Raw genomic sequence first — 25,535 nt, forward strand, 5'->3', positions numbered from 1 at the left:
GGCTTTTTCACTAATTTTCAGTTGTCTCTGCGCTAGAGGGTAAAGATTAGCTGCTATGATGTGTCCCATACACAACACACACAAACATGAAAGGTTCCTGCTCTCCTGATTCTGTGTAACACATATTCAAAAGAGGCAGCATGGAGGACCTTAGACAGCAGTACTGAGCAGTGTAGCTGTGATTTAAGCCCCAGGGTGTAATAGTTTAATAGAAAGCAGCAACACCATCTGTGTGTGTCGGTGCCTCTCTGTTTCACTCTGTGCTCTTCATTGCGCCTCCTCTCCTCTGTAAAGACTTCAATAGGCAGCTGTAATCTGATCCAGCAGTTTGTTTTGACCAACATGACTTTTTCGCAGTTTTTAAAAGTGATTGTTGAGTTTAAAAGGCAGGTGGGAGCAAAAAAAGTGGCTCATAAGTGGATAAAGAAGCATATTTCTCTGATAAGATACCTTGTATATGCTAGGACTATTACAGGGTTTGTTCAATATTTATTTCATATTAAAAGTGGTTCATTGGGGGGTATTAGAACAAAGAAGATGAGATACTGATGTATTGGATCCCTGCCTTTCGCTGCCTGAAAAACAATTTTTTTGGGTGGAAATGTGAAGGCTGTAGCCGATCAATGAGCACTGATTGGCTGCAGCAGTCAAGTGACGTCTTGTGCCAGAATAGGAAAGGAGGTAGGGGAAACATACAGAAGTGAAGTGGATTGGTGGGGTCCAGTAGGTGAGTATCCGTTGTTGTTTTAATTTCCCCATGGGCCAATTTTTAATTAAAAAAATAGTGCTGGACAACCCCTTTGGATCGTGTAGGGTTTGTTGAAATGGTGACCATTTAAATGAGACAGGGTAAAACTAGATCAGACTGTCACATTTTACAATTCCTCTTATACACACCAAATCTAAGTTAAAATTTAATTTTCGGGCAATTTGAGACAGAAAAACCACCCCCAATATAGCTATAGTATATTGTATGGTCTATTTGCTGTTAAACTTGGCATGTTGGTGTCCTTGGTTCACTTAACGGGTGTGTAATTTTACTAAGGCCCTCAAGGTAAATCACTTATAGACCAGATATGACTTCTTGAATAATGTTTAGACATCAATCCAATAGAAGTTTTATTTTCTATCCCAGGAGTTGGATTTTGAGGCTCTCCTCGCTCGCCGGCTGCCCCCTCCATTCACCCCATCTTTGAAAGGACCGCATGACATCAGCAACTTCGACCCGGAATTCACATGTGAAGGACCAGAGCTGACTCCCCCAAGGGAACCTCGAATATTGAATCCCCAAGAACAGAGCCTGTTTCAGGGCTTTGACTATGTGAGGGATGGTGCCTGAGAGGAGAACATCTGGAGACATTCTTAATTTCTTTTATCCTCACAGTATTGTTTTGGTTTTCAGTTCTTAAAAATACATTTCTGCCCACCATATGTCCATTGCCTTTTTCTCCCGATCTCAGGCTGTTCTGTAAATAAAGATCTTTATTAACTATGCAATGTTCACTAGTCTACTGAGATGTTTGTGGTGATGGACACTATGAAAAAACCTGGTGCATAGAGTGGAACCTCCCCACAAAGAACACATTTTTAGCTATGGATTTTCAATTCCTTATGGAATTTCCAGGTATTCCGTATGCTGGCCTTGTCCTTAAGAGAATTATCCCTCTAGAAGAGTCGAATGGTGGCTCCACTGTATAAAGTTGCATTACAGAGACCCAGCACACAATACCATAAAAACATGCATTGTTCCTTAAAGCCCTCATATTCGATAGACAGCCGTTGGCTGAATGATCTCTGTCAACTCCTCCATACACAAGAACAGCCTATTAGAGAGCTGCTGCCTAAAATAACAAAAGTATTCCCTTTTTTAAATGCCATATGCTAGATCCTTCTCTCTCCCAACCTCATTTGTCAAAGAGGAGTTGGGAAATCTTCATACATATCAGACTGTTGGCTGAAATCGGTGGTTTTGACCAACGTTAGTCTAATGTTTATGAGGGAGCTTAAGGAATTAATTTCTGTAGGCTTTTGCAACAGTTTTTGGCATAAAAAAATTTCAAGTACTAGTGTTCTCCTTTTTTCCTCTGAGCAATCATTCCTCCTAATGTCCCTAACAGTCTGAAGGGGATTCATCAGCGAAAATAACATTGCAGAAAGTACAGGGATTGGACTGCAGAGGACGGGGTAAATTTTCCCTGATGAAGCCTTCCCCTTAAGGATAAGTTCCAACTCCCCTTGAGGGTAAGTCCCGTCTCCTCTTGAGAGCAAGTCGCGTCTTCCTTGGAGAGTAAGTCGCGTTCTCCCTTGAGGATAAGTCCCGTCTTCCCTTGAGTATAAGTCCCGTCTTCCCTTGTGGGTAAGTCGCGTCTTCCCTTGTGGGTAAGTCGCATCTCACCTTGAAGATAAATCCCCTCTCCTCTTGAGGATAAGTCATGTCTCCCCTTGAGGATAAGTCCTGTCTCCCCTTGAGGATAAGTCCCGTCTCCCCTTGAGGATAAGTCCCGTCTCCCCTTGAGGATAAGTCCCGTCTCCCCTTGAGGATAAGTCCCGTCTCCCCTTGAGGATAAGTCCCGTCTCCCCTTAAGGATAAGTCCTGTCTCCCCTTGAGGATAAGTCCCGTCTCCCCTTGAGGATAAGTCCCGTCTTCCCTTGAGGGTAAGTCCTGTCTTCCCTTGTGGGTAAGTCCCGACTCCCCTTGTGGGCAAGTCTCGTCTCCCCTTGTGGGCAAGTCTCGTCTCCCCTTTTGGGCAAGTCTCGTCTCCCCTTATGGGCAAGTCTCATCTCCCCTTATGGGCAAGTCTCGTCTCCCCTTATGGGCAAGTCCCGTCTCCCCTTGAGGATAAGTCGCATCTGCCACTATACAATCAGCGCTGATCATGTCAGTCTGCAGGGATAAACCCTATCAACAAGAGTAATAGTAACATCCAGTTGGAAATGAAGACATACATTTCAAGAAGGAAAAATAAAGGTACAATGTAGAGACAATGGTGGAGGTACCTGTCGAACTACGTCACAAATTAGCCAAAAAAGGAAACTGAACCTCTATTTTTTTATTGGTACTAGAAAAGAAGAAGGTAAGATTGAACAGTCCACGTGATTTCTCTTTGTGAGTTACCAATAGCTGAGGCTCAATCTGTATGAGGGGAATCGTGCAGAGCTGATACCTGCCAGCATCTGTGTGTACGGGATTGTAGTTACTACAGTGGTCTTCCCAATATTACCCAAGCTCCGCTTCAGTCATTTTCTATACATGTATGTACAAGACATCTGGATTCATCTGCGAATACAAGGCTTGGTCACTTATGCAGAGAGGTCCCTGAATTATCTCTGTACACTATGTTCATGCACAGAACCTATAAGTGGCTGATTTCACTGTGGCCCGAGCTCTGAAAGTCCCTCGGATCCCAACGAATTGGTTTCCCACCGCGAACACGTGAAACTCTCACAAAGATGCTGCAGAGGCGACGCAGGACAGAACGTCTGAGGAGGATGTAAACCCAAGGGTCCAAGATCTGGTTACATGAAGCCAAGCGTACTGTGAACAGCAGCCAATCTGGGCGAGGCAGGGGTATGCCGGTCTGTAGCATCACCACCGAGACCTGAGGAGAAGAGGAAGGGGAAAGAGTTTAGAATTGTGTCCTCCTGACGTCGGCATTAGTAAATGCTTACATTACTCCAAAAATCACATCTTTTTGTAGAAATTGGCTTTTTAGCATTAATCTGTTATTCTTCCTGGAAATGTACAGGGTGGGCCATTTATATGGATACATCTAAATAAAATGGGAATGGTTGGTGATATCAATTTCCTGTTTGAGGCACATTAGTATAGGGGAGGGAGAACATTTTTTGAGATGGGTGGTGACCATGGTGGCCATTTTGACGTCGGCCATTTTGGATCCATCTTTATTTTTTCCAATGGGAATAGGGTCATGTGACACATCAAACTTATTGAGAATTTCACAAGAAAAACAATGGAGTGCTTGGTTTTAACTTAACTTTATTCTTTCATGAGTTATTTCCAAGTTTATGACCACTTATAAAATGTGTTCAAAGTGCTGCCCATTGTGTTGGATTGTCAATGCAACCCTCTTCTCCCACTCTTGACACACTGATAGCAACACCGCAGAAGAAATGCTAGCACAGGCGTCCAGTATCTGTTTCAGATGCAGCACATCTCGTATCTTCACAGCATAGACAATTGCCTACAGATGACCCCAAAGATAAAAGTCTAAGGGGGTCAGATCGGGAGACCTTGGTGGCCATTCAACTGGCCCACGACGACCATCATGATGATGTGTTGCCCTCTTTATGCACTGAGGATGGCACGTTCCCTGAGTTTTTCCAGCAAGATGGTGCACCATATTATGGGTGTCAGTTCCGAGCATTCCTACATGAACAGTTTCCTGGAAAGTGGATTGGTCGTCGTGGATACTGGAAGCCTGTGCTAGCATTTCTTCTGCAGCATTGCTATCAACTATGTTCTTCTCTGTGACATTCCTGGCCCAGTTCTGGATTATATTATCCTTATTTATACCGCCTTGCTGCTAGGTTCCCTGAATATAGAGATCCTGTATAATATATACATATCTTTGTTACCCTGGTCATTATTTTGTACACCATCCTGTGTTTTGTTTTGCCCACCATATCTTCGTCTTGTACCATACGGCTATTTTTTACCCCTTACTAGACCTCCCGTGTTCTAGGGATTTTTTTTTTAATCAAAAAGCACTTTTATCCATATAGATTTATTATCTTATTACTTATGAGACCCCCAATTTTCTTATCAAATATGAGAAACTTTCTTTATGTGTGGTGGTGAGTTCCAATGTTGGAACGCACATCTTTTTTCCGGAGTGAGCGCACAGTTTAGCTGTGTGTTACATATTTTCCGGTCATGGGCACAGTGACGTTCTCGGGGGCTCACTAATCTAGCTTGATTTCTGTCAGATACCTCTGGGGGTAAGTCTGGGCTGGCACATGGGCTTAATAAATATGCAGACAATATGTGCCGGTCACTCTCTGCACCCAGTATCATGAATGGATATATGTTTAGATGCAACAGGCGTGTTTCCTAATCAAAGGCGGTATATTTAACTCCGACACTTCCTTAACTAGACACACCATATTGGGCAAATTATCCCGCTACCATGACTCTATATCGCCCTCCTGATGAACCTTTTGGTGAAACGTGTCGAGGCAGCTACTGGGGATATGTACTGATAAATATTAATCTTTACTCTTGAACCCTAATCTTCCTTTTATCTGTATTATCTGGTCCTGTTTAACTCTGATTTACTTGGAACCGTAGTTCACTCACATGGTGGCATCTATATCTACCTACATAAATTGTTAGGGCCTTATAGGGACAGCCGTCAAGGTGCCAACCTCCGTGGTTAGGCAGTATCAAACGTAGGGACGAAAGCAAGGTCAATCTAGTGCCTTTTTTTTTGTCTGCGGGGCTCTTTCGTAGGACTGTATTCAGCTAAATACCTACTTGATTTGTATCTCAAATAGTGAGATTTGTTTGGTCTTATTTATGTTATAGCCAATAACTGATTGATTTTACAGGTGGGGTTTCTCTGATGTTAGCTTTGCTTTTAGTTTATGTTCCCTAAGACACTCTGATACCAGTTGGTTAACCCCCTTAGATACTCTCATCAGAAACAACTGTGGCGCCTAAGGTGTTTAATAATGGTGATTGGTTACTGTGATGGCAAAACAGCTGATTATGGCCCCATGATGTTCATAGAGGGTATGTGTAAAGGGGTAGTGGATGTTCTGTTGTATTTTTTTCAGAATTTTCTGGAGTAATGTGCCTCGAAGAAGGAGATTACTTATGCATGTGGTCTTTCCTTGCCCTTGTGTGTGAAAGTATAAAAGAGGCAAATCTCTATTAACAGCAATACATTGTTATAGGCCCTCAGGAATATTGGCAGCCAGGATAAAAAAACAGAAATTATAAAAGCGAAAAAACCAAACATAAGGTAGTTGTCCAACTTGAAAATAATGAGAGAAATTATGCAAACAATGAGGACTAAAGAAGCACAGATGGTAGAAAAGTGGCGCCATACATCACCAGTCTATAGTCTTCTTTTCCCTGGCTGTCCCTAATTTCTGAGACTCGACCAAGACCATCTGTTACGGCTTTTCTTTCTGTATTTTACATTAAAAACTCATCAGCAATTCATGGTCACCAGAGACTCAGATCAGAATTATTTTAAAAAAAAATACAATCAACTACATTAATGTCCTGGCGGATCTCCGTGTACGGGCTTAGATTCATGGTCCTGACTGCTGAAAAATATATAAAGCAGCCGACGCTGCAAAACATGTTTTATAGAGAATGGATTAAAAATGGATATCAGGATGGGTCGGTATGAAGAAAATGAAGAAGTAGTGGCGAAAGTTTGGCACAGTCATCCACCTCAGAAAGAAGGTAATTGGCGTGACTTCCACTAAATTTATTTATTGGCACATCCCTTTTGAATGATTGGTCTCATAAAGACAACCCCTGTTTATATGCCCCTTTAGGGGTGTAACTACAGTGGGTACAGGGGTTGCAGTCGCACTGGGCTCCTGGAGCTTTTAAGGGGTCAAAAAGTTACCTTTTCCATGCAGAAGAAGACTTATATGACTAAAGACCCACGATTGTTGGGGGCCCTGTTGGAGATTTTCCATTACAACCCACAAGCTGCAAGTTACACCATTGGTGGCTCCCTTCCTTATATTACTCTTCCTGGACAACATCTTTAATAAATATTTTCCCATTTTTGCCTTTTGAACAGTAAGGAATTGGAACTTACATTTGCTATGTGTGGATTTGTGCCATTGACATGTAGGAAAATAACCCACCATAGAATGGTTCTTCGATGAAATGAGTCTTTCGGCTCCAAAGACGACACCTATGGACGTGTTTCTTAATCTTGGCTCCTTGGAAGACCATATTGGCAAAAGCCGCATGTACTTACACTACCAGATGATTGGCATATCGACAGGCAAAGTAGACAACCAGTCTCCACCAGAACAGATGAAGTTCTGTGTGACAATTTCCAGAATTTTCTCAATTCTAGAAAATTTGGAGACCATTGACCTACACCAGAAGGTACATTAGGCACCGTAGTATATGGCTGACAGGTAGATGGGACCTGTTTGATGGAGCAGTCACAGACAGATGAGGGCCCCTGTGCAAGAACAATATGAGGACCCTTTGCGGCCCAATAATTCATCATAATGCACAATTCAACCTGTTTTGGAGATGGATGTGGCTCCGTTACCTTTTAGGCCCCTGTGGGGCTGCCCAGTTGGACCCATGTTATGTCCACCCCTGCCCTAAATATAATTAGTTACAATAATAGTAATATTACCCAAACAGGGCATTAGTTCAGCATGGAAATAAAGCAACATATAGGGTTAATGAGGAAATATGTAAAGCATTGGATTTTTCCTCTTCCACATTCCCGTTGACATAGAACATGGATTATTAGAATAAATGGCTGCACTTGAACCTCTTTCATCTCGTCCCCTATGTGATCGTGCAGGAATGAGAAAACTCAATAGGAAAAAGCACAAAGACAGGAGAGAGGGGATCATATAAGGCGTAAAAAAAAAAAGCTGAAGAAAACCAGAAGAGCGAAGGTGGCGACGCTGTCACAGCTCAGAGGGAGGAATGAAGAGACAAGGAAAGAACATAAAAGTCAAAACAATAGGCAACTAGTAGTGATGGCGGCATCAGGTCACCGGAAAACAGAAAACACCCAACACCCCTAAAGTATTAACCCTTTAATGACCAGAGATTTATTTATTTGTTTGCATTTTTTTTTTTTGTCCACCTTGTTCCAAGAGTGATAACTTTTTTATTATTTTCTCGACAGTTGTAGTTTTGAATGATGCAATCCATTTTGCAATATACTGAATTAAAAACGGAAAAAAAATCCAAGTGTGTCAAAATGGTGAAAAAAAATGCAATTCCAACAATTTTTTTTATTTTAGGTTTTGTTTCTATGGAGTTTATTGTGCAGTAAAAGTGACCTGGAAACGTGATTGTTCAGGTCACTGCGATACCGAAATTTTATAAATTTTTACTGTAATGAAAAAAAAAAATCAGAATTTTGACAAAATTTGGGGGGCCTTTTGTCTTCATTTTCCAAGACCTATAAAGTTTTTATTTTTCTGATGATGGAGCCGAGGGAGAGCTTATTTTTTAGCATCGTGACCCAACCTTTTTTGTTGCATTTTTTATGGAATTATGGTGACCCAAAAAAAGCAAATCTGGAGATTAGATTTTTCTTTCCTCTGTCGTTTTCAAATGGAAGTTAGATTCTAGAAAAAAAAGCCCCAGTGGATAATGTGAAAATTGACACATTTCTATTTGTTTTTTTTAAACAAATTGTGACATGGGAAGAAAATGGCAAAAATGTGTAAAAACAAATACAATTAAAGCAAAAACCTGATTTAAACAATATGTCATTTTCTGATGATAGCTTCCCCTTAAGAACTTGATGGTGTGTAGCAATAATGGAATTCATGTGTTCATTAAATGCAGAGTTCTGTTACATAGAGTTTGTATATATCTACATATAGTTTATGCCTTCACAAATGCCAAGGCCGCTTCTTCAGACTCAGAGGTGCCAGGCTCACTGCTTGTCATGACATGCTTTTCATGACAGTAAAGCAAGTCGTGTATGTTCTACTATGCCAACAGCGGTATCGTCATAAGTGCCATTTTCTCCTATGCCGATCTCTGTATATAGTATCCTATATATGCCGCTGTGCCAGTTAATTTAGTTATATTTTTCCCTATGACCAGTCCCTTTATATATAACATAATTCATGCAGGAAAGATAGTCTCTTGATATACAGTGCCTTGAAAAAGTATTTATACCCTGTGTACATTTCCACATTTTTTCATTTTTGCGGGGGATTTTATGTGATATACCAACACAAAGTAGCAATATTTAGGAAGTATAAAGGTAATGATACATGGTTTTCTAAATATTTAAAAAAATAAATCTGAAAATTGAGTCCCTGCTGAAGAAAAGCATCCCTACAACATGATACTGCCACCATCATGTTTGATGTGGGGATGGTGTTTTTAGGGTAATGTGCAGTGTTATTTTTCCACCACACATAACTTTTGCGTTGAGCGAAAAAAGTTTGACTTTGGTCTCATCTGTCCAGAGCACCTTCTTCCACATGCTAGCTGTGTCCCCTAAATTAGTTTTTGCAAACTGCAAATGCCACTTCTTATGGCTTGCTTTGTAAAATGGCTTTTTTCTTGTCACTCCTCCATAAAGGCCAGATTTGTGGAGTAATAGTTGTCCTGTGGACAGATTCTCCCTCCTGAGCTATGGATTTCTGCAGCTCCTTCAAAGTGACCATTGGTTTCTTGGCTGCTTCTCTATTTAGGGCTCTTCTTGCTTGGGATGTCACTTTTGGTGTATTGCAATGTCTTGGTAGGTTTGCATTTGTGCCATACGTCATCCATTTTTGGATGATGGATTGAACAGTGCTCCGTAAGATTTTCAGAGATTGGGATATTTCTTATAACATAACCCTGCTTTTCTCCTCTCCACACCTTTATCCCTGACCTGTCTGGTGTGTTCCCTGGTTTGGATGATGCTGTTTGATCCCCAGTTTTCTCAAACAAACCTCTGAGGTATTCACAGAGCTGTAGTTATACTGAGAATAAATTACACGTAGTTGGACTCAATTTACTAATTATGAGAATTCTGGAAGCAACTGGTCACTTAGGATTTTATTTAGGGGCATCAGACTACAAGGGGCTGAATACAAATGTGCGTGCCAATTTTCAGATTTATATTTTTAAAATAATTAGAAAACCATGAATCTCTTCTGTTACACATTATAAATACCTGCTGCTTTGTGTTAGAATATCACATAAAATCCCAATAAAATACATATAAGCTTGTGGGTGTAATGTGAAAAAATGTGGAAAAGTTTACAGGATATGAATACTTTTTCAAGGTACTAATATATATATATATATATATATATATATATATATATATATATACACACTCACCGGCCACTTTATTAGGTACACCATGCTAGTAACGGGTTGGACCCCCTTTTGCCTTCAGAACTGCCTCAATTCTTCGTGGCATAGATTCAACAAGGTGCTGGAAGCATTCCTCAGAGATTTTGGTCCATATTGACATGATGGCATCACACAGTTGCCGCAGATTTGTCGGCTGCACATCCCAAAGATGCTCCATACAAGGCAGGATGGATCCATGCTTTTATGTTGTTTACGCCAAATTCTGACCCTACCATCCGAATGTCGCAGCAGAAATCGAGACTCATCAGACCAAGCAACGTTTTTCCAATCTTCTACTGTCCAATTTCGATGAGCTTGTACAAATTGTAGCCTCAGTTTCCTGTTCTTAGCTGAAAGGAGTGGTACCCGGTGTGGTCTTCTGCTGCTGTAGCCCATCTGCCTCAAAGTTCGACGCACTGTGCGTTCAGAGATGCTCTTAGGCCTACCTTGGTTGTAACGGGTGGCGATTTGAGTCACTGTTGCCTTTCTATCAGCTCGAACCAGTCTGCCCATTCTCCTCTGACCTCTGGCATCAACAAGGCATTTCCGCCCACAGAACTGCCGCTCACTGGATTTTTTTTCTTTTTCGGACCATTCTCTGTAAACCCTAGAGATGGTTGTGCGTGAAAATCCCAGTAGATCAGCAGTTTCTGAAATACTCAGACCAGCCCTTCTGGCACCAACAACCATGCCACGTTCAAAGGCACTCAAATCACCTTTCTTCCCCATACTGATGCTCAGTTTGAACTGCAGGAGATTGTCTTGACCATGTCTACATGCCTAAATGCACTGAGTTGCCGCCATGTGATTGGCTGATTAGAAATTAAGTGTTAACAAGAAGTTGGACAGGTGTACCTAATAAAGTGGCCAGTGAGTGTAGATATATATATATATATATATATATATATATATATTGTACATAAGTCCAGCAACAGTGCCAGTCTCTTTATATATACCCTTGCCAGTCTCTTAGGACATCTGAGAGGCTTCCAAAACAAAAAAAGGAAAACCTTCACACTCTCTAAAGAGACGACAAAGCTCCAGGGTCTCTCTGGAACTTCCCGGAATCTAAAGAATCTGAAAGGTTTTATGTGCCCCAGCATCTTGAGGAAATGGGGAAGAGGAATTTGGAACAAGCAGAAAATTGAAAGGGGAATGGGCACTAAGGGGCAGGGCCAGAACAAAGGGCTTGCTAACTCCCAAACTCCCAAAATTGCCTGCGGTGTGATGTGCACAATGCCAGATACTAACCATGTAAAGTTTCAAGTATGTATATATATATATACATATATATATATATATATATATATATATATATATATATATATATATATATATATATATAAAGAAGTGCAAGCGCGCAATAGGGTTTTATCAAACATAAATGATTAGTAAAGAAGTAACAGAACCGCTCACCAAATGGGGTTGTGTGACACCCCACCTGAAAAGCTCAGAATCCAGATGCTGCAGCTTTCTGTGGATACATCAGAATTAGATTCCGGGAATGGAAGTTATTCTGCTCTCTATGGAGTCAGGACAAACCAGTAGTAGAGTAAAAGTGCAGGTGTATTGTCTACGCGATTCATATTCCACCGACTCCTTCCTCAGGACAACCATACATTGGATACGTTGGATACATTGAATGGATGGATGTCCTGAGGAAGGAGTTGATGAACTCTGAAACGAGTAGACAATACCCCTACATTTTTACTCTACTACTGGTTTGTCCTGAGTCAACTCCAGAGAGCGCAGAATAACTTCCATTCCCGGCGTCTAATTCTGAAGTATGTGTATATATCACCCTCCTTTCTAGATTAATTTGCTAAGGATTTTAATTAGCAGTCTAGTTGACCCTGGATTTTTAAGTAACTGTGATCGGCAGCTTCTACTAAGCTCTACCCAAATAAGAGAAAAAGAAGCAAAATATTGCGCAAACGAATGATGCACCATAATTTGTAAACTTTTGCACCCCTCATTACTAAACAATTTTTGCAGTTTGACTGGGGGGCTATCCTGCTGAAAGAGGGCACTAACATTCATCAGGCTGGGCCACCATCTTCCAAAAATGTCTCCATGGTCCTATTTTTATGTTCACAGGCCCATTGTAGGTGCTTTCAGCAGTTGACAGGAGTCATCATGGACACTTTGAATCATTTGGGGTAGGCAGAAATTTGCAATTTTTGCTTGTTCTGACACTTTTCTATCATGGACAGTATTTGCTCAACCTTGTCAACAATTTAATGTACAGGTCCAACTTCCTGAGATTGGACCAAAGAGGCACTAGTCATCGCTTTCACGCACATACATGAACCACGGGCTCCCATGACCCTCTCGGTACTTCATCAGTTATACTTCTTTGGGCCACTTTTGGTCGGTTCTTACCAATGCATACCAGGAACAGCCAACAAAACCTACCATTTTAAAGTTTCTCTGGCCCAGTTATTTAGCCATCATAATTTGGACTTTGCCATAGTGGCTCAGATCTGTGTGCTTGCCCACTTTTCCTGCTCTAACACATGAACTGTGAACATTTTTAGGAAGGTGTGGAAAAATGCTGCAAAGTAAGAATGCTTTTAAATATATAAATTAATAGTTAATAATGTGATAGTTTATAGTTTGCTTTATTAAGTCACAAAATGCAAAGTGAATACACAAAAGAGAAATCTAAATCAGATCAATATTTGGTGTGACCGTACATTGCCTTTAAAATAACCTCAATTCTTCTAGGTGCACTGGTCACCTGTACACAGTTTTTGAAGGATCTCGGCAGAGAGGTTGTTCCAAACAATCTCGGAGAACTAACTTCAAATCTTCTGTGGATGTAGACTTGCACAAATCATATCTACATGTAATCCCAAACAGACTGAATGATCTTGAGTTCAGGGCTCTGTGTGGCCATCTCATCACCTCCAGGTCGCCTTGTTTTTCTTCACGCTGAAGATAGTTCTTAAAGACAATGGCTCTATCTTTGGGGTCGTTGTCCTGCTGCAGAATAAAGTTGGAGCCGATCAGACACCTCCCTGATGTTTTGGAAGCTGGATAAGTATCCACAGATAATTCTCAAAATTGAATACACCATTATTGCTTATCAAATCTCCGACTCCATTGGCTGAAATGCAGCCCCAAAGTTGCCAGGACCCTCCACCATGCTTCACAGTTGCTTTCAGATACTCATTATTGTACCATTCTTCCATCCTTCACAGAACAAACTGCCTTCTTTTACAGCCACATATTTCACATTTTGACTCATCAGTCCGGAACACCTCCTGCCATTTGGATTTTAGCCACAGTTCTTGACTGATGACCACTTCTGTCCAGAATTCTCCAGATTGGTGTAATAGGTCCCACTGGTTGCTATGAATTCTGAGTTGATGGCACTGCTAGATTCTCCGAATTTGGAATGGAAGTAAGCGTGATGCGTCTTTCACCTGCTGCACTAAATTTCCTGGGCTGACCACTGCGTCCATGATCCTCAATGTTGGCCATTTCTTGGTGCTTCTTCAAAAGAGCATGCACACCGCTTCTTGGTGACCCTTTTTGGTGAAATCTCTGGCTGGGAGAGACCTTGCTGATGCAGTATAACTACCTTGTGTCTTGTTGCTGTCTTGCCATCGTGTGACATGTGACTTGAAACTGTCTTACATAGCTTCACGTTTGTAGAAATATTTCACTGTTTACTGACCTGCTTTAAAGGGAATCTGTCAGCAGATTTTTGCTATTAAATTTGAAAGAAGCAATGTAGGGGGCAGAGAGTCTGACTCCAGGGACGTATCATATGCTCAGCGGCTTGCAATCAATGATTTCTCAGCAAGAGATTATCACTGCAGTGCTAGATGTCGCTAGCTAATCTGTGTAACCCTGTCCCCACCATTAATTGTCAGCTTGCTGACAATGTACACTGTATACGGGAAGCTGCCACTCAGTGGTGCGGGAGAGGTTATACACAGCTCAGCATTCCGACCACTGCTACATCTACAGCAGAGGAAACAGGAATTCTATCAAAAATACGCCAAGCAGCCCAGTGCTTGACACATTAATAGAATCAGGCTCTCTGCCCCTACGTTATTCTGCTCTCAGATTACATAGCAAAAGCCTGATGACAGAATTAGATACAGCCTCCCACCCAGCTGTTTCTGTTTCAGTTATTACCAAAAATGATGATCATTATCACCAGTCTGGTATAATTGGTTACTCATACGCCTGACTGCAATCCTACAACATCCCTGACTTTGTGCAAGTGTACCTAGAAGAATGGATGACATTTTGAAGGCAAATAGTGATTACACTTAATAAGGATGTGATTTAGATTTCTCTTTTGCTCATTCACATTGCAGTTTGTTAATGGATGAACATCAACTGTTAAGACTTCTGTTTTTGAAAACATTCTTACTTTGCGGCATGTTTTCCGTACCTGCCTAAAACTTTTGCACAGTACAGAACATTTGGTATGTTTGTAATAAGTAGGGGTCTACGTTCCCACTATGAGCTTTTGGTGAGTTTTCTGATGTTGCATATTTGCTGCACCCATTAAGTAAAATAGGTTACTTTCATTTTTTTTCCAAAATACGCAACTTCAAAAACTCAGCAAAAACTCATTGCGGGAACATAGCCTTAAGGTTAGGAGTATGACTGCAGGACTAGACTGTATCGGCTTGGTCGTCTCCGCTTGCACCTGTCTACTCTTCTTCTGTTTGGAAGTGCCCGTCAGTCTTTTTAATATTTGCAGGACCAGACTAGACCTGACATTGGGGTATGCTCCATGTCGTCTCTCCCTGTATACAGCGACCGGCTGCCTTGATAGAAATAACCCTGGTTTCCTAATTTATGGGGGCATCATAAATGGGACCTCTATCAAACATTAAGATTTCGTCCTGTTAATAAAACCACTTTGTGACTTTCAAGCCTGTCTCGTGTTATTGTAAGGGGGCCGACAAGACAGCGGGTACCTGCGTGCCGGGTCCGGAACGGAAAGGGCTGCATCCTCTGTTTCCGGGAGGAAGCTTTAGAGAGGCGGATATTGCCCTGTTCACGGGGGGAAGCGTGAGTGAGCCGGACCAACCCTTGAACCCAGGAGAGCGGGAGGAGCCAGAAAAGGGCGCGCAGCGACGGAGGCATAAGGGTATGTGCACATGCTGCGGACTGGTATGCGGATTTTTCCGCACTGATTTTGATAAATCCGCAGGGCAAAAACACTGCGTTTTTCCTGCGGATTTATCACGGTTTTACTGCGGTTTTTGTGCGTATTCTACTGCGGTTTTACACCTGCGGTTTTTTAATATGGAGCAGGTGTCAAACCGCACAAAGAATTGACATGCTGCGGAAAATAAACCGCAGCGTTTCCGCGCGTTTTTTTCCGCAGCATGTGCACAGCGGTTTTTATTTTCCATAGGTTAACATGGTACTGTACACCGCATGGAAAACTGCTGCGGATCCGCAGCGTCAAAAAGGCAGAAAAAAACGCAACGTGTGCACATGGCCTAAAAAGAAAAAGCGCACAAAGCAGGTCAGTCTGGCGCCGGCGCAGTGGAGAGGGCAATGCAGAGAGCAGCGCGCAGAGCGGTGAGCGGCGCGCTCTGCTTCCCCCACCAGAGAGTACCGGCGTGGCGATGGGCCCCCATCGCCTACAAGGAGAGCCGTGCAGAGCAGAGCAGAGCCGTGTAGAGCCATGTACACAGAGCAGAGCCGAGTGTTGCAGCAGCCACAGAGAGTAGTGCTCCGGCCGGGAGCACCAGGGCAAAGCAGATCAGCGTTGCCTGCCGCCAACAGCGGGGACTAGGGAGAGCGGGACGTGCGGTGTGTGTCCAGTGACCGCCAGAAAGAACCAGGTGCTGTACACTACGTGACTGTGAGTACCGCACATGCGCTGCCCTAAGAGAGACCACACACAGGACCGACACTTGCGCCCTGATGTGGGCAGAGAATAGTTGTCCTGACCCTTGTTACCTGACTACCCCAGTTAAGATAGTTTAGGAGCTACGTTGGGCTCGCACAGGACTGTGGCTTGTGCTTTTGTTAGCCACATCAGTATATGGACAAGGGGCAGTGGAAGGTACCGGAGACCGACAGCTGCCGCCAGAAGACAGACCAACGACTACAGTACAATCCTGGAAAAAGGCACTGCCGGCACTATTGAGTTCGCAGCAGGAGCTGCAGTGTTAGAACTTCCTGATACGCTTGCTACTGAAGTGTCATTATTTGTACCATTGTAATTCACTTTGCCATTCATACTGTTTAACTCTTTACCTCCCTGCGTGGAGTATTCCCCTGTAAATAAACCCGTCAACCCTTGCTCTGCCTCCCGTCCATCACTGCATCTCGCGTTCCTGCGATTTCTACACTATTATGTAATATAACATCCGTATCATCCATGCCCACTTTCCCTTGCAAAGATATGAACCTAAAGACCCCATAATATCTAAATTTGACTGATGTGCTGCGGTATTACGTCAATGCACTGAAGTGTTGCACTTAGAATATTGCTCAATACATTCCGGCACTGCCATTGCATATACTGATGTAGCAGGGTTGAGTTTGTCAGGAAACTGTTAATTTTGTGTATTTTAGTAACTAGCTGGGGACAATATTGAGAATTCATGCCAAGTGAAGAGCTCAGCTCTGCTACATTTAGATATATCTTGTGGTTGTCTACTTTTGCAACTATTGGGCTAAATCATCCCAGTAACTGCATTTTCCTGTTCATATTTTTAGTAGGGAAAGCACGATCTGTGAACAATCGGTCTTGGTGCAAGGGGATCATGAGGGGGAAATTGTATTTGGCACCAGGGATGACTAATGGATGTAGCTAGCAATATAGACTGGGCACCAGGACCATCTGGCAGCCAAAACTTCTGCCTATAAAAAAAATTTTGGACAGTGGGATGAGGGCTTGTGTGGTGTTATTTATCTGTCTTGGCAGCCTAAGGAGACTGGATGTCATTCATTGAGATGATTGATAGTCTACTGGGCGTTAAGTGCTTTGGTTAATGGTTGGTTTTGCTCTCGCAGGAGTGGTTCCAAATTGGTTGCAAATTGAAGTGGAGACAGTATCTTGGACAGATTTGTTAATACTCAAGCCGACACGGTTTGGATGTGATCATTCTTTTTTTCAGATCTTAAAGCCTTTTGTTCTTAACTTAAGGTGGAGATTCATCATGTCAGAGATGTGAGAAGGATTCTTAATACATCAAGATTACTCTAGTCATGCAGAGAGAATAGGAACATAAAGGTCCTTACCAGTATTGGGCTCCAGCAAACGCAAGAAACAATGGTAATGGCCAACAGTTGCACCATCATCTCCAAGTCATGGGAACGGGCACTTCGACGCTTCCTTCTGCGATCTTCCCCCAAGGCACGTAAGATTCGAGCCTGAAGCAAGGTAACTCCAACTATCAAATTGCACACCAATGCAGCTACCAGTGATCCAAGACCAAGACCAGAGAATAGTAAGCAAAATCCAGGAGGATCCTGTAGAAAACACCAGGTCCCTGAAGGTTGCAGTCCATATGTACCATAACCAAGCAGTGGTAGAGTAGATACCAGGAGAGCTATAGCCCAAGCTAAACCAAGGCCAATCCGAGCACGGGTTTGGGTAACAACAGCTGAATGCCATAGTGGTCTTGTAAGGCCAATGCAACGCTCGCATGCCATAAGAAGCCCAAGCAGTAGAGGAGAAAGTCCAAAAAATACCATGCAACCTCCAAGAAATTGACATCCAGCCATTGGTAATTTTCCATTAGAATAGAGCCATAGTACAATGGATCCAGTTATGAGATGTCCAGCCAAGTCTGTCAAAAGAAGCCCTGAAGCCAAAAGTAGAAACTGTGCCCTTGATCTTCGAAGTCTTCGGGAGTGGGAGTAGGCTCTTGCTAGGATCCAGAGGCCCAGGGCATTTGATAATGCTCCAATGGCCATGGAGAGGGATGGAAGTAGAGGGGTAGCTGTACGTGGACGGGTTGATGGTGTAGTAGAGTAGAATGGAGAAGTTGGGGAAAAGGAAGAAAACACAGTGGAAAAGGAAGAGTTGGGGTATGATGGTGGATACATTGGTGGAGAAGACAGGTTTAGTTAGGATGATGGAAAATGTTATAAATAATTGAGAGACTATAGAAGAAGATGATAGAGTTGATAATAATTGTGTGACAATGAGAAAAAGATGGTGGATAAAGTGTACAAGGAAGGTGGGATAGGAAAACGAAAAGGAAACCAAAGTTAGTAGCAGTACTGATAGTTAAATTACAATGTACATATGTAGCAGATACATAATGTGGGACTACCGGTAATCAAAATAAATTACAGAAAGCTACAATTATCTCTCCTTCATCTCCCTAGAACGAGTACTCTAATTTTACAACAGGTCTACTGAATCTCAACACTTTGATACTCACCCCTGTGTGGGGTATCTTGAAGTCCCTTGCATGACAATCCCAGGGTGTGTCTCTGGTTTGCCCACAGTCCATGATGTCTGGTTATCTCACTTCACACTGTCTAGTAATATAATAATGTAATGAAATGTCCTCCTGGACTGTAATCGTGGCTCTTTCTGCTCAATATCTTCTTAATATCAACACATCCTTTTCTTACTGAGTCTTCGTGAACTTGATATGTCTCTCTGTGATGTCTCAGAGCTCAGTCTTCTGCCGTCTGTACTTCAACCTCCCTATCTCACATGCACTTAGTCTAAAGCTTCTCTCATCCTCCCCTGGATGGTGCCTCCTCCTCTTTCCGAAAGGACCAGAAGAAGAGAATAAAGGCTCAGAAATCAGCGAGAAGAACAAAGAGAAGCAAAATAGAAAAAGTTACAAGACTTGAGAAATATGAGGGACCCAAAAGTTAGTTAAGGTCTTCATATGTGTTGGAGACCAACATCTTCTACTCTTCTCCATGAGCAATGACCATGAAATAAAAGGGTTAAAGTCATCTTGTTAATTATTATATGTTGTTTAGAGACAAAGATCCTAAGTGTTCACTTGTCCTTAAGGTAATGATCCCCTTAGAAGAAGTCTTACTGCTGGTGTCTCCCCAGCTTCTCCACAGTCGCTTGCCCATGGTATTCGGCCAATGCCCAGTGGCTAGTAAAAAAGTCTATCACAAAGTCCTCAACTCGTAGTTTTCCGTCTCTATCTGCTTAGTTCTCGCTTCTGTCTTCTCCTGGCACATAATCGTGTTTATCAAGACTTCTGGCCTTTGTATGATATCAAATATAACCCCCACCCTTCAGACACACTCTGTTCTGCAGAGGGTGCCGCTCCTAATAAGGCAGCAAGTCCTTGGAGATTCCCCAATTCCGGGACCCTGGAAAACGTCATTCTTTGCATTACTAGACGTACTGAAACCGTGGCAGTGACAGAGGTGTTAATATTAGGCCACAGTCAGACGACCTTATAACATGGACGACAATCGCATCGCAATGCTCGGACTGTCCGGTGGCTCTCCTAACCTGAGCATGACAGCCTGCATTTCTATGCAGCGGTCACAGTCAGGTCAGGAGAGCTACCGGCCAGTCCGAGCATTCCAATGCGATCGTCACTAGTGTTACAACCATCTGACTGTGCCCTCAGGATACGACCTACAAGAGGACAGCACAAAGCAGAGAATATAATGGAGCGGAGAGGGCTTTGCATGAGATCTGGAAAATCGTTTAGGCATTAAAGGGGTTGTGTAGGGTGTGACAGGGACTGTCATACACCTCTACCCATGAAAACAACATTTACAAGAAGCTTAGTGTCAAGTATGTGATTTATATTATCTTAGTAGTGTAAAATGTAAAGTGAATAGAACCTTATAAGCACTAATTTATGCAGTTCTAATGAATGGTGATTAATGTACAATGGTTTTAGTGTATAAGACATAGGGAAAGTACAGGATACAGTTTAATGCTTAAGTTAGAGATAGCTAGTAACTTTAGATACATAAGGACATAAGTTATAGTATAGGGCTGATTGTTTAGAGCAAGAAAGGGAAATATGCAGTGATGGGCATATTAGTTATAGGAGGTAGAACATAGGTTTAGATATGGTTAATACTTTTGGGACCAGCCAAGTATGGGAGGGGTTGAGGTCACATAAAAAGGTGAGCACTTCCTGGTCAGATCAGATTGAGAGATAAAGTTTTAGTTAGGGTACTGTCACACACTGCAATTTTGAACGCTACGACGGTACGATTCGTGACGTTCTAGCGATATCGTTACGATATCGCAGTGTCTGACACGCAGCAGCGATCAGGGACCCTGCTGAGAATCGTACGTCGTAGCAGATCGTTTGAAACTTTCTTTCGTCGCTGGATCTCCCGCTGTCATCGCTGGATCGTTGTGTGTGACAGCGATCCAGCGATGCGTTCGCTGGTAACCAGGGTAAACATCGGGTTACTAAGCGCAGGGCCGCGCTTAGTAACCCGATGTTTACCGTGGTTACCAGCGTAAAAGTAAAAAAAAAAAAACCGTACATACTCACCATCTGATGTCCGTCAGGTCCCTTGCAGTCTGCTTCCCTCTCTGACTGTGAGCGCCGGCCGGAAAGTGAGAGCAGATCACAGCGGTGACGCTCTGCTCTCACTGTACGGCTGCACTCAGTCAGAGCGGGAAGCAGACTGAAAGGGACCTGACGGACATCAGATGGTGAGTATGTACGGTTTTTTTTTTTTTACTTTTACGCTGGTAACCACGGTAAACATCGGGTTACTAAGCGCGGCCCTGCGCTTAGTAACCCGATGTTTACCCTGGTTACCAGCGAACCTCGGCATCGCTCCAGCGCCGTGATTGCAACGTGTGACCGCAGTCTACGACGCTGGAGCGATACTCATACGACGCTGCGACGTCACGGATCGTGCCGTCGTAGCGACGAAAATTGCACGGTGTGACAGTACCCTAAGAGTTCAAGGCCAGAGGGCACAAATACACACTGTTCTAGCGGTATGTGAATATCAGCAACGATTCCTGTAACGTCCGGGGCCTACGACCCAAACTAGGCCCTGGGAAGTGTGCCTTATTCTTTTCCAACAAGTGGAAGCCAGACGGGGAAATGAGTGAGGGAGACGGGATGGGTCTTGTTAATACTGCGGAGCCAGACGGAGTATCCCGGGGGCTGAAGGAGCCAGTAAGCAAAGGGATAGCTCGGGCTGAATTAACGGAGAACACGGACACATACTGTGCCGTATCATCAATTGAACTGAGACTGTTCGATCAGTTGAACTGGTTTTTAAGAAGCAAGTATCCCCTGATTTGTGTGCGGCTGATCCTGGACCCAAGGACACGGATGCAGCAGAGGCCTCCGGCCTGAAAGTGAGACACTGCACTGCACACAGAACAGCATTGATTAACAAGCACACTGATTATCTGTGGGGTACCAGGGTGTGGGAATCCAGCCCCTCGACCATGACCACTGCCCTGCGCACCTTACAATTGTCCAAGGGGTTGACAATTTTTTTTACTTAAATGCATGTATTTGGGGCTAAAAAAATCTATTTTGCAGTTGAATTTTACTAAATATTTTGCGCCATTTGACTTTTATTGGCTCTTTGATTTCCTGTACATTCAGCTTTGGTGTGGTGTGTGATTGATCATAAATCAGCTGAGAAGAGCTAAGAAAACACAGATAAAAGAGTTACAAACTCCCCGTCAGACCATCAATGCAGGATGAATGATTGATTCTCAGTCAACTCATTCTGCAACTAGCAATAGATAGTGCAACCCAGAGGCTATAGGAGGCGAATGACGCAACATTTATACGAAAACTCAATTGCAAAAATGGTATGTAATGCCAATAACATGCATTTATGAAAAAAAAAATGCCTGCAAAGGAACACAACTTTTTTAATGGAAACAGGTTGTTTATGGCGAGGAGGATCACTGGAATACAGATGTCTGGAGAGTTTACTGCTAAATAGACTTTAAAGGTCTATTACAGGAAAATGGATATTACATGAAACACTAAGACGAGACCTCCGAGTATTGTATTAAGCTTTTCTGGCTGGAAATACAAATTAATGAGGTTAAGAGGGTTGTCCAGCCACATGCAAAAGAAAAGATAGTAATACTCACTATGCCAATCCCTTGCTGCTCCTGTGCCAATAGTTTTCTGGTCCCCTGCAAGTTTCTTCTCCAGTAGTGACAGATTGACACGAAACATGACCACTGCAGCCAGTGATTGGCCACAGCTGTCATTTATGTGGACACGTCTGCGCTGGAGCAGGGAGAGCAGAGCTCAGTGAGGGACCAATGGCACAGGTATGCCAGGGGGGTTTGTATTACTTTTTTATCTGTTTACAGAATTCTATGGGGGCGAGTTATCAAAGCTTTTTTGCCAGATTCCTGGCAAAAAAGCTTTGAAGAATCTCAATTTTTTGGCCTTAAAAATGTGATTTTTTTATGTTTTCATGCCATTTTCACCCCAGCTCTGACAAAGTGGGCAGTGATGGGGTGGGACAGGGGCATGGCAATACCCGCTCATTAAATTAATGACGAGTGGCAACTTTCATTATACCACAAATCTTACTCCAGGAGAGGATGGAGTAAGATCTGTGGCGAGACGTACATAGCAGCGTGTTCACCACTATGAACCTTGCCAGATTCACTAAAAAGGCATAAGCCTCTTAATGAATCAGGTGCTTCGCTCCAAAATGCCCCCTCATCAAGACTAGCGAGAGAATCGCCTCCTATGTGCTTTGTGAAAAAAAAAACCTTGAATGGCACTGAGCTGCAGTCCCAGGCACAGGGTGTTGTCTCACACAAGATACCTCTAGGACCATTATCCATCTGCAGAACGGGGGTCTCCTGATCCCCCAATCACCAGTCCTACAGATATGCCATAAATGTCTACTATGAGACAACCCCTTTAAGCCCTACAACACCAGGAACCCCACCGTTCAGTAGAACACAGGAGGCCGCAGTCCCTTGAATTTATCAAACCTAACACTAATAATCCTACCCATGACCATGGGCAACACTTCACATAATCAATAAGCTACTGATCCCCTAGTAGATATACCACATATAGATCAAGACGTGTTATAGAAGTTGAAATATATTAAAATAAATTGTTTTATTTCAATAGCTCTAAAACCTACACAAATTTGTTATAAAAACCGAGTGCCTCAAACCATACACACATACACAAGGAGGTTAGCTGAAACAGTATACATAAATACACAGAGATTTATATATGTATGGCCAAATATATCAGATCGATCAATGTCAGCAAATAAACATAGTTTGCAGTTGTGGTAAACCCACCGTTCTAAGCATAAAGAATATAATCAACATGATTATCCATATCATTTGTTTATACACTACCATATAAAAGAACTTTATGTGTAAACACAGGATATGCCTGCGACCAATTAAACAATAGAATGACCTGCGATGTTAAAGTGCATCTGCAGAAAAACATGAATTTCACAAGTAAAGGTTGCTTTAAACCAAGAAGATCACAATACAAATTGCTGTCAGTGTACCCCTGCTAGCAATGTTGATAACAAAGGACCAATAACCGGTGTCCTACACATATTACCTGTGCCTGTACAGTTTCCACACGTGGGATGCCAAGTGGCACGCTAACGCTCCTGACCTCGACGCGCGTTTCGCTGCTGCTTCCTCTTGCCCCCAAAGGACACACAATATTAGTTATCAATATTGCTAGCAGGGGTACACTACATGGTGGGTTTACCACAACTGCAAACTATGTTTATTTGCTGAAATGGATTGATATGATATATTTGGCCATACATATATAAATCTCTGTATATTTATGTATACTGTTTCAACGAACCTCCTTGTGTACAGTACAGACCAAGTTTGGAAACACCTTCTCATTTAAAGATTTTTCTGTATTTTCATGACTATGAAAAATTGTACATTCACACTGAAGGCATCAAAACTATGAATTAACACATGTGGAATTATATACTTAACAAAAAAGTGTGAAACAACTGAAATTATGTCTTATATTCTAGGTTCTTCAAAGTAGCCACCTTTCGCTTTGATGACTGCTTTCCACACTCTTGGCATTCTCTTGATGAGCTTCAAGAGGTAGTCACCGGGAATGGTTTTCACTTCACAGGTGTGCCCTGTCAGGTTTAATAAGTGGGATTTCTTGCCTTATAAATGGGGTTGGGACCATCAGTTGTGTTGAGCAGAAGTCTGGTGGATGCACAGCTGATAGTCCTACTGAATAAACTGTTAGAATTTGTATTATGGCAAGAAAAAAGCAGCTAAGTAAAGAAAAACGAGTGGCCATCATTACTTTAAGAAATGAAGGTCAGTCAGTCCGAAAAATTGGGAAAACTTTGAAAGTGTCCCCAAGTGCAGTGGCAAAAACCAAGCGCTACAAAGAAACTGGCTCACATGAGGACCGCCCCAGGAAAGGAAGACCAAGAGTCACCTCTGCTTCTGAGGATAAGTTTATCTGAGTAACCAGCCTCAGAAATCGCAGGTTGTTTTTTTTTAACTCAAATAAATTTTTATTAAGAATAAGGGTATGTATCCACGTTCAGGATTGCATCAGGATTTGGTCAGGATTTTTCATCAGTATTTGTAAGCCAAAACCAGGAGTGGGTGATAAATGCAAAAGTGGAGCATATGTTTCTATTATACTTTTCCTCTAATTGTTCCACTCCTGGTTTTGGCTTACAAATACTGATGAAAAATCCTGACCAAATCCTGATGCAATCCTGAACGTGGAGACATACCCTAACATTACCAGAAATCGCAGGTTAACAGCAGCTCAGATTAGAGATGAGGTCAATGCCACACAGAGTTCTAGCAGCAGACACATCTCTACAACAACTGTTAAGAGGAGACTTTGTGCAGCAGGCCTTCATGGTAAAATAGCTGTTAGGAGACCACTGCTAAGGACAGGCAACAAGCAGAAGAGACTTGTTTGGGCTAAAGAACACAAGGAATGGACATTAGACCAGTGGAGATCTGTGCTTTGGTCTGATGAGTCCAAATTTGAGATCTTTGGTTCCAACCACCGTGTCTTTGTGCGACGCAGAAAAGGTGAACGGATGGACTCTACATGCCTGGTTCCCACTGTGAAGCATGGAGGAGGAGATGTGATGGTGTGGGGGTGCTTTGCTGGTGACACTGTTGGGGATTTATTCAAAATTGAAGACATACTGAACCAGCATGGCTACCACAGCATCTTGCAGCGGCATGCTATTCAATCCGGTTTGCGTTTCGTTGGACCATCATTTATTTTTCAACAGGACAATGACCCCAAACACACCTCCAGGCTGTGTAAGGGCTATTTGCCCAAGAAGGTGAGTGATGGGGTGCTACGCCAGATGACCTGCCTCCACAGTCACCAGACCTGAACCCAATTGAGATGGTTTGGGGTGAGCTGGACAGCAGAGTGAAGGCAAAAGGGCCAACAAGTGCTAAGCATCTCTGGGAACTCCTTCAAGATTGTTGGAAGACCATTCCCGGTGACTACCTCTTGAAGTTCATCAAGAGAATGCCAAGAGTGTGCAAAGCAGTCATCAAAGC

At 42.7% G+C, this 25,535-nt stretch overlaps 2 protein-coding genes across 2 annotated transcripts in view; one reads left to right on the plus strand and one right to left on the minus strand.

The window, feature by feature from the left end:
- The window catches only part of LOC143774871 (serine/threonine-protein kinase N1-like), a 108,720-nt gene extending 107,218 nt beyond the window's left edge, over window positions 1-1,502 (plus strand). The window contains 1 exon segment of the mRNA XM_077262645.1: window positions 1,136-1,502. Coding sequence (XP_077118760.1) covers window positions 1,136-1,339 — 204 coding nt within the window. The 3' untranslated portion in view covers window positions 1,340-1,502.
- Window positions 1,503-3,035: 1,533 nt separating this feature from the next.
- PTGER1 (prostaglandin E receptor 1) lies at window positions 3,036-19,213 on the minus strand. Its single transcript, XM_077260813.1, has 3 exons — window positions 18,442-19,213; window positions 17,291-18,157; window positions 3,036-3,599 (listed from the first exon to the last, which is right to left on the minus strand). The coding sequence occupies exons 2-3, from the start codon at window positions 18,098-18,100 to the stop codon at window positions 3,354-3,356; spliced, it is 1,056 nt and encodes a 351-aa protein (XP_077116928.1). The 5' UTR covers window positions 18,101-18,157; window positions 18,442-19,213; the 3' UTR covers window positions 3,036-3,353.
- Window positions 19,214-25,535: the final 6,322 nt, after the last annotated feature.

This window comes from Ranitomeya variabilis, chromosome 5 (assembly GCF_051348905.1).
Source record: "Ranitomeya variabilis isolate aRanVar5 chromosome 5, aRanVar5.hap1, whole genome shotgun sequence".
Classification (NCBI taxonomy): Eukaryota; Metazoa; Chordata; class Amphibia; order Anura; family Dendrobatidae; genus Ranitomeya; species Ranitomeya variabilis.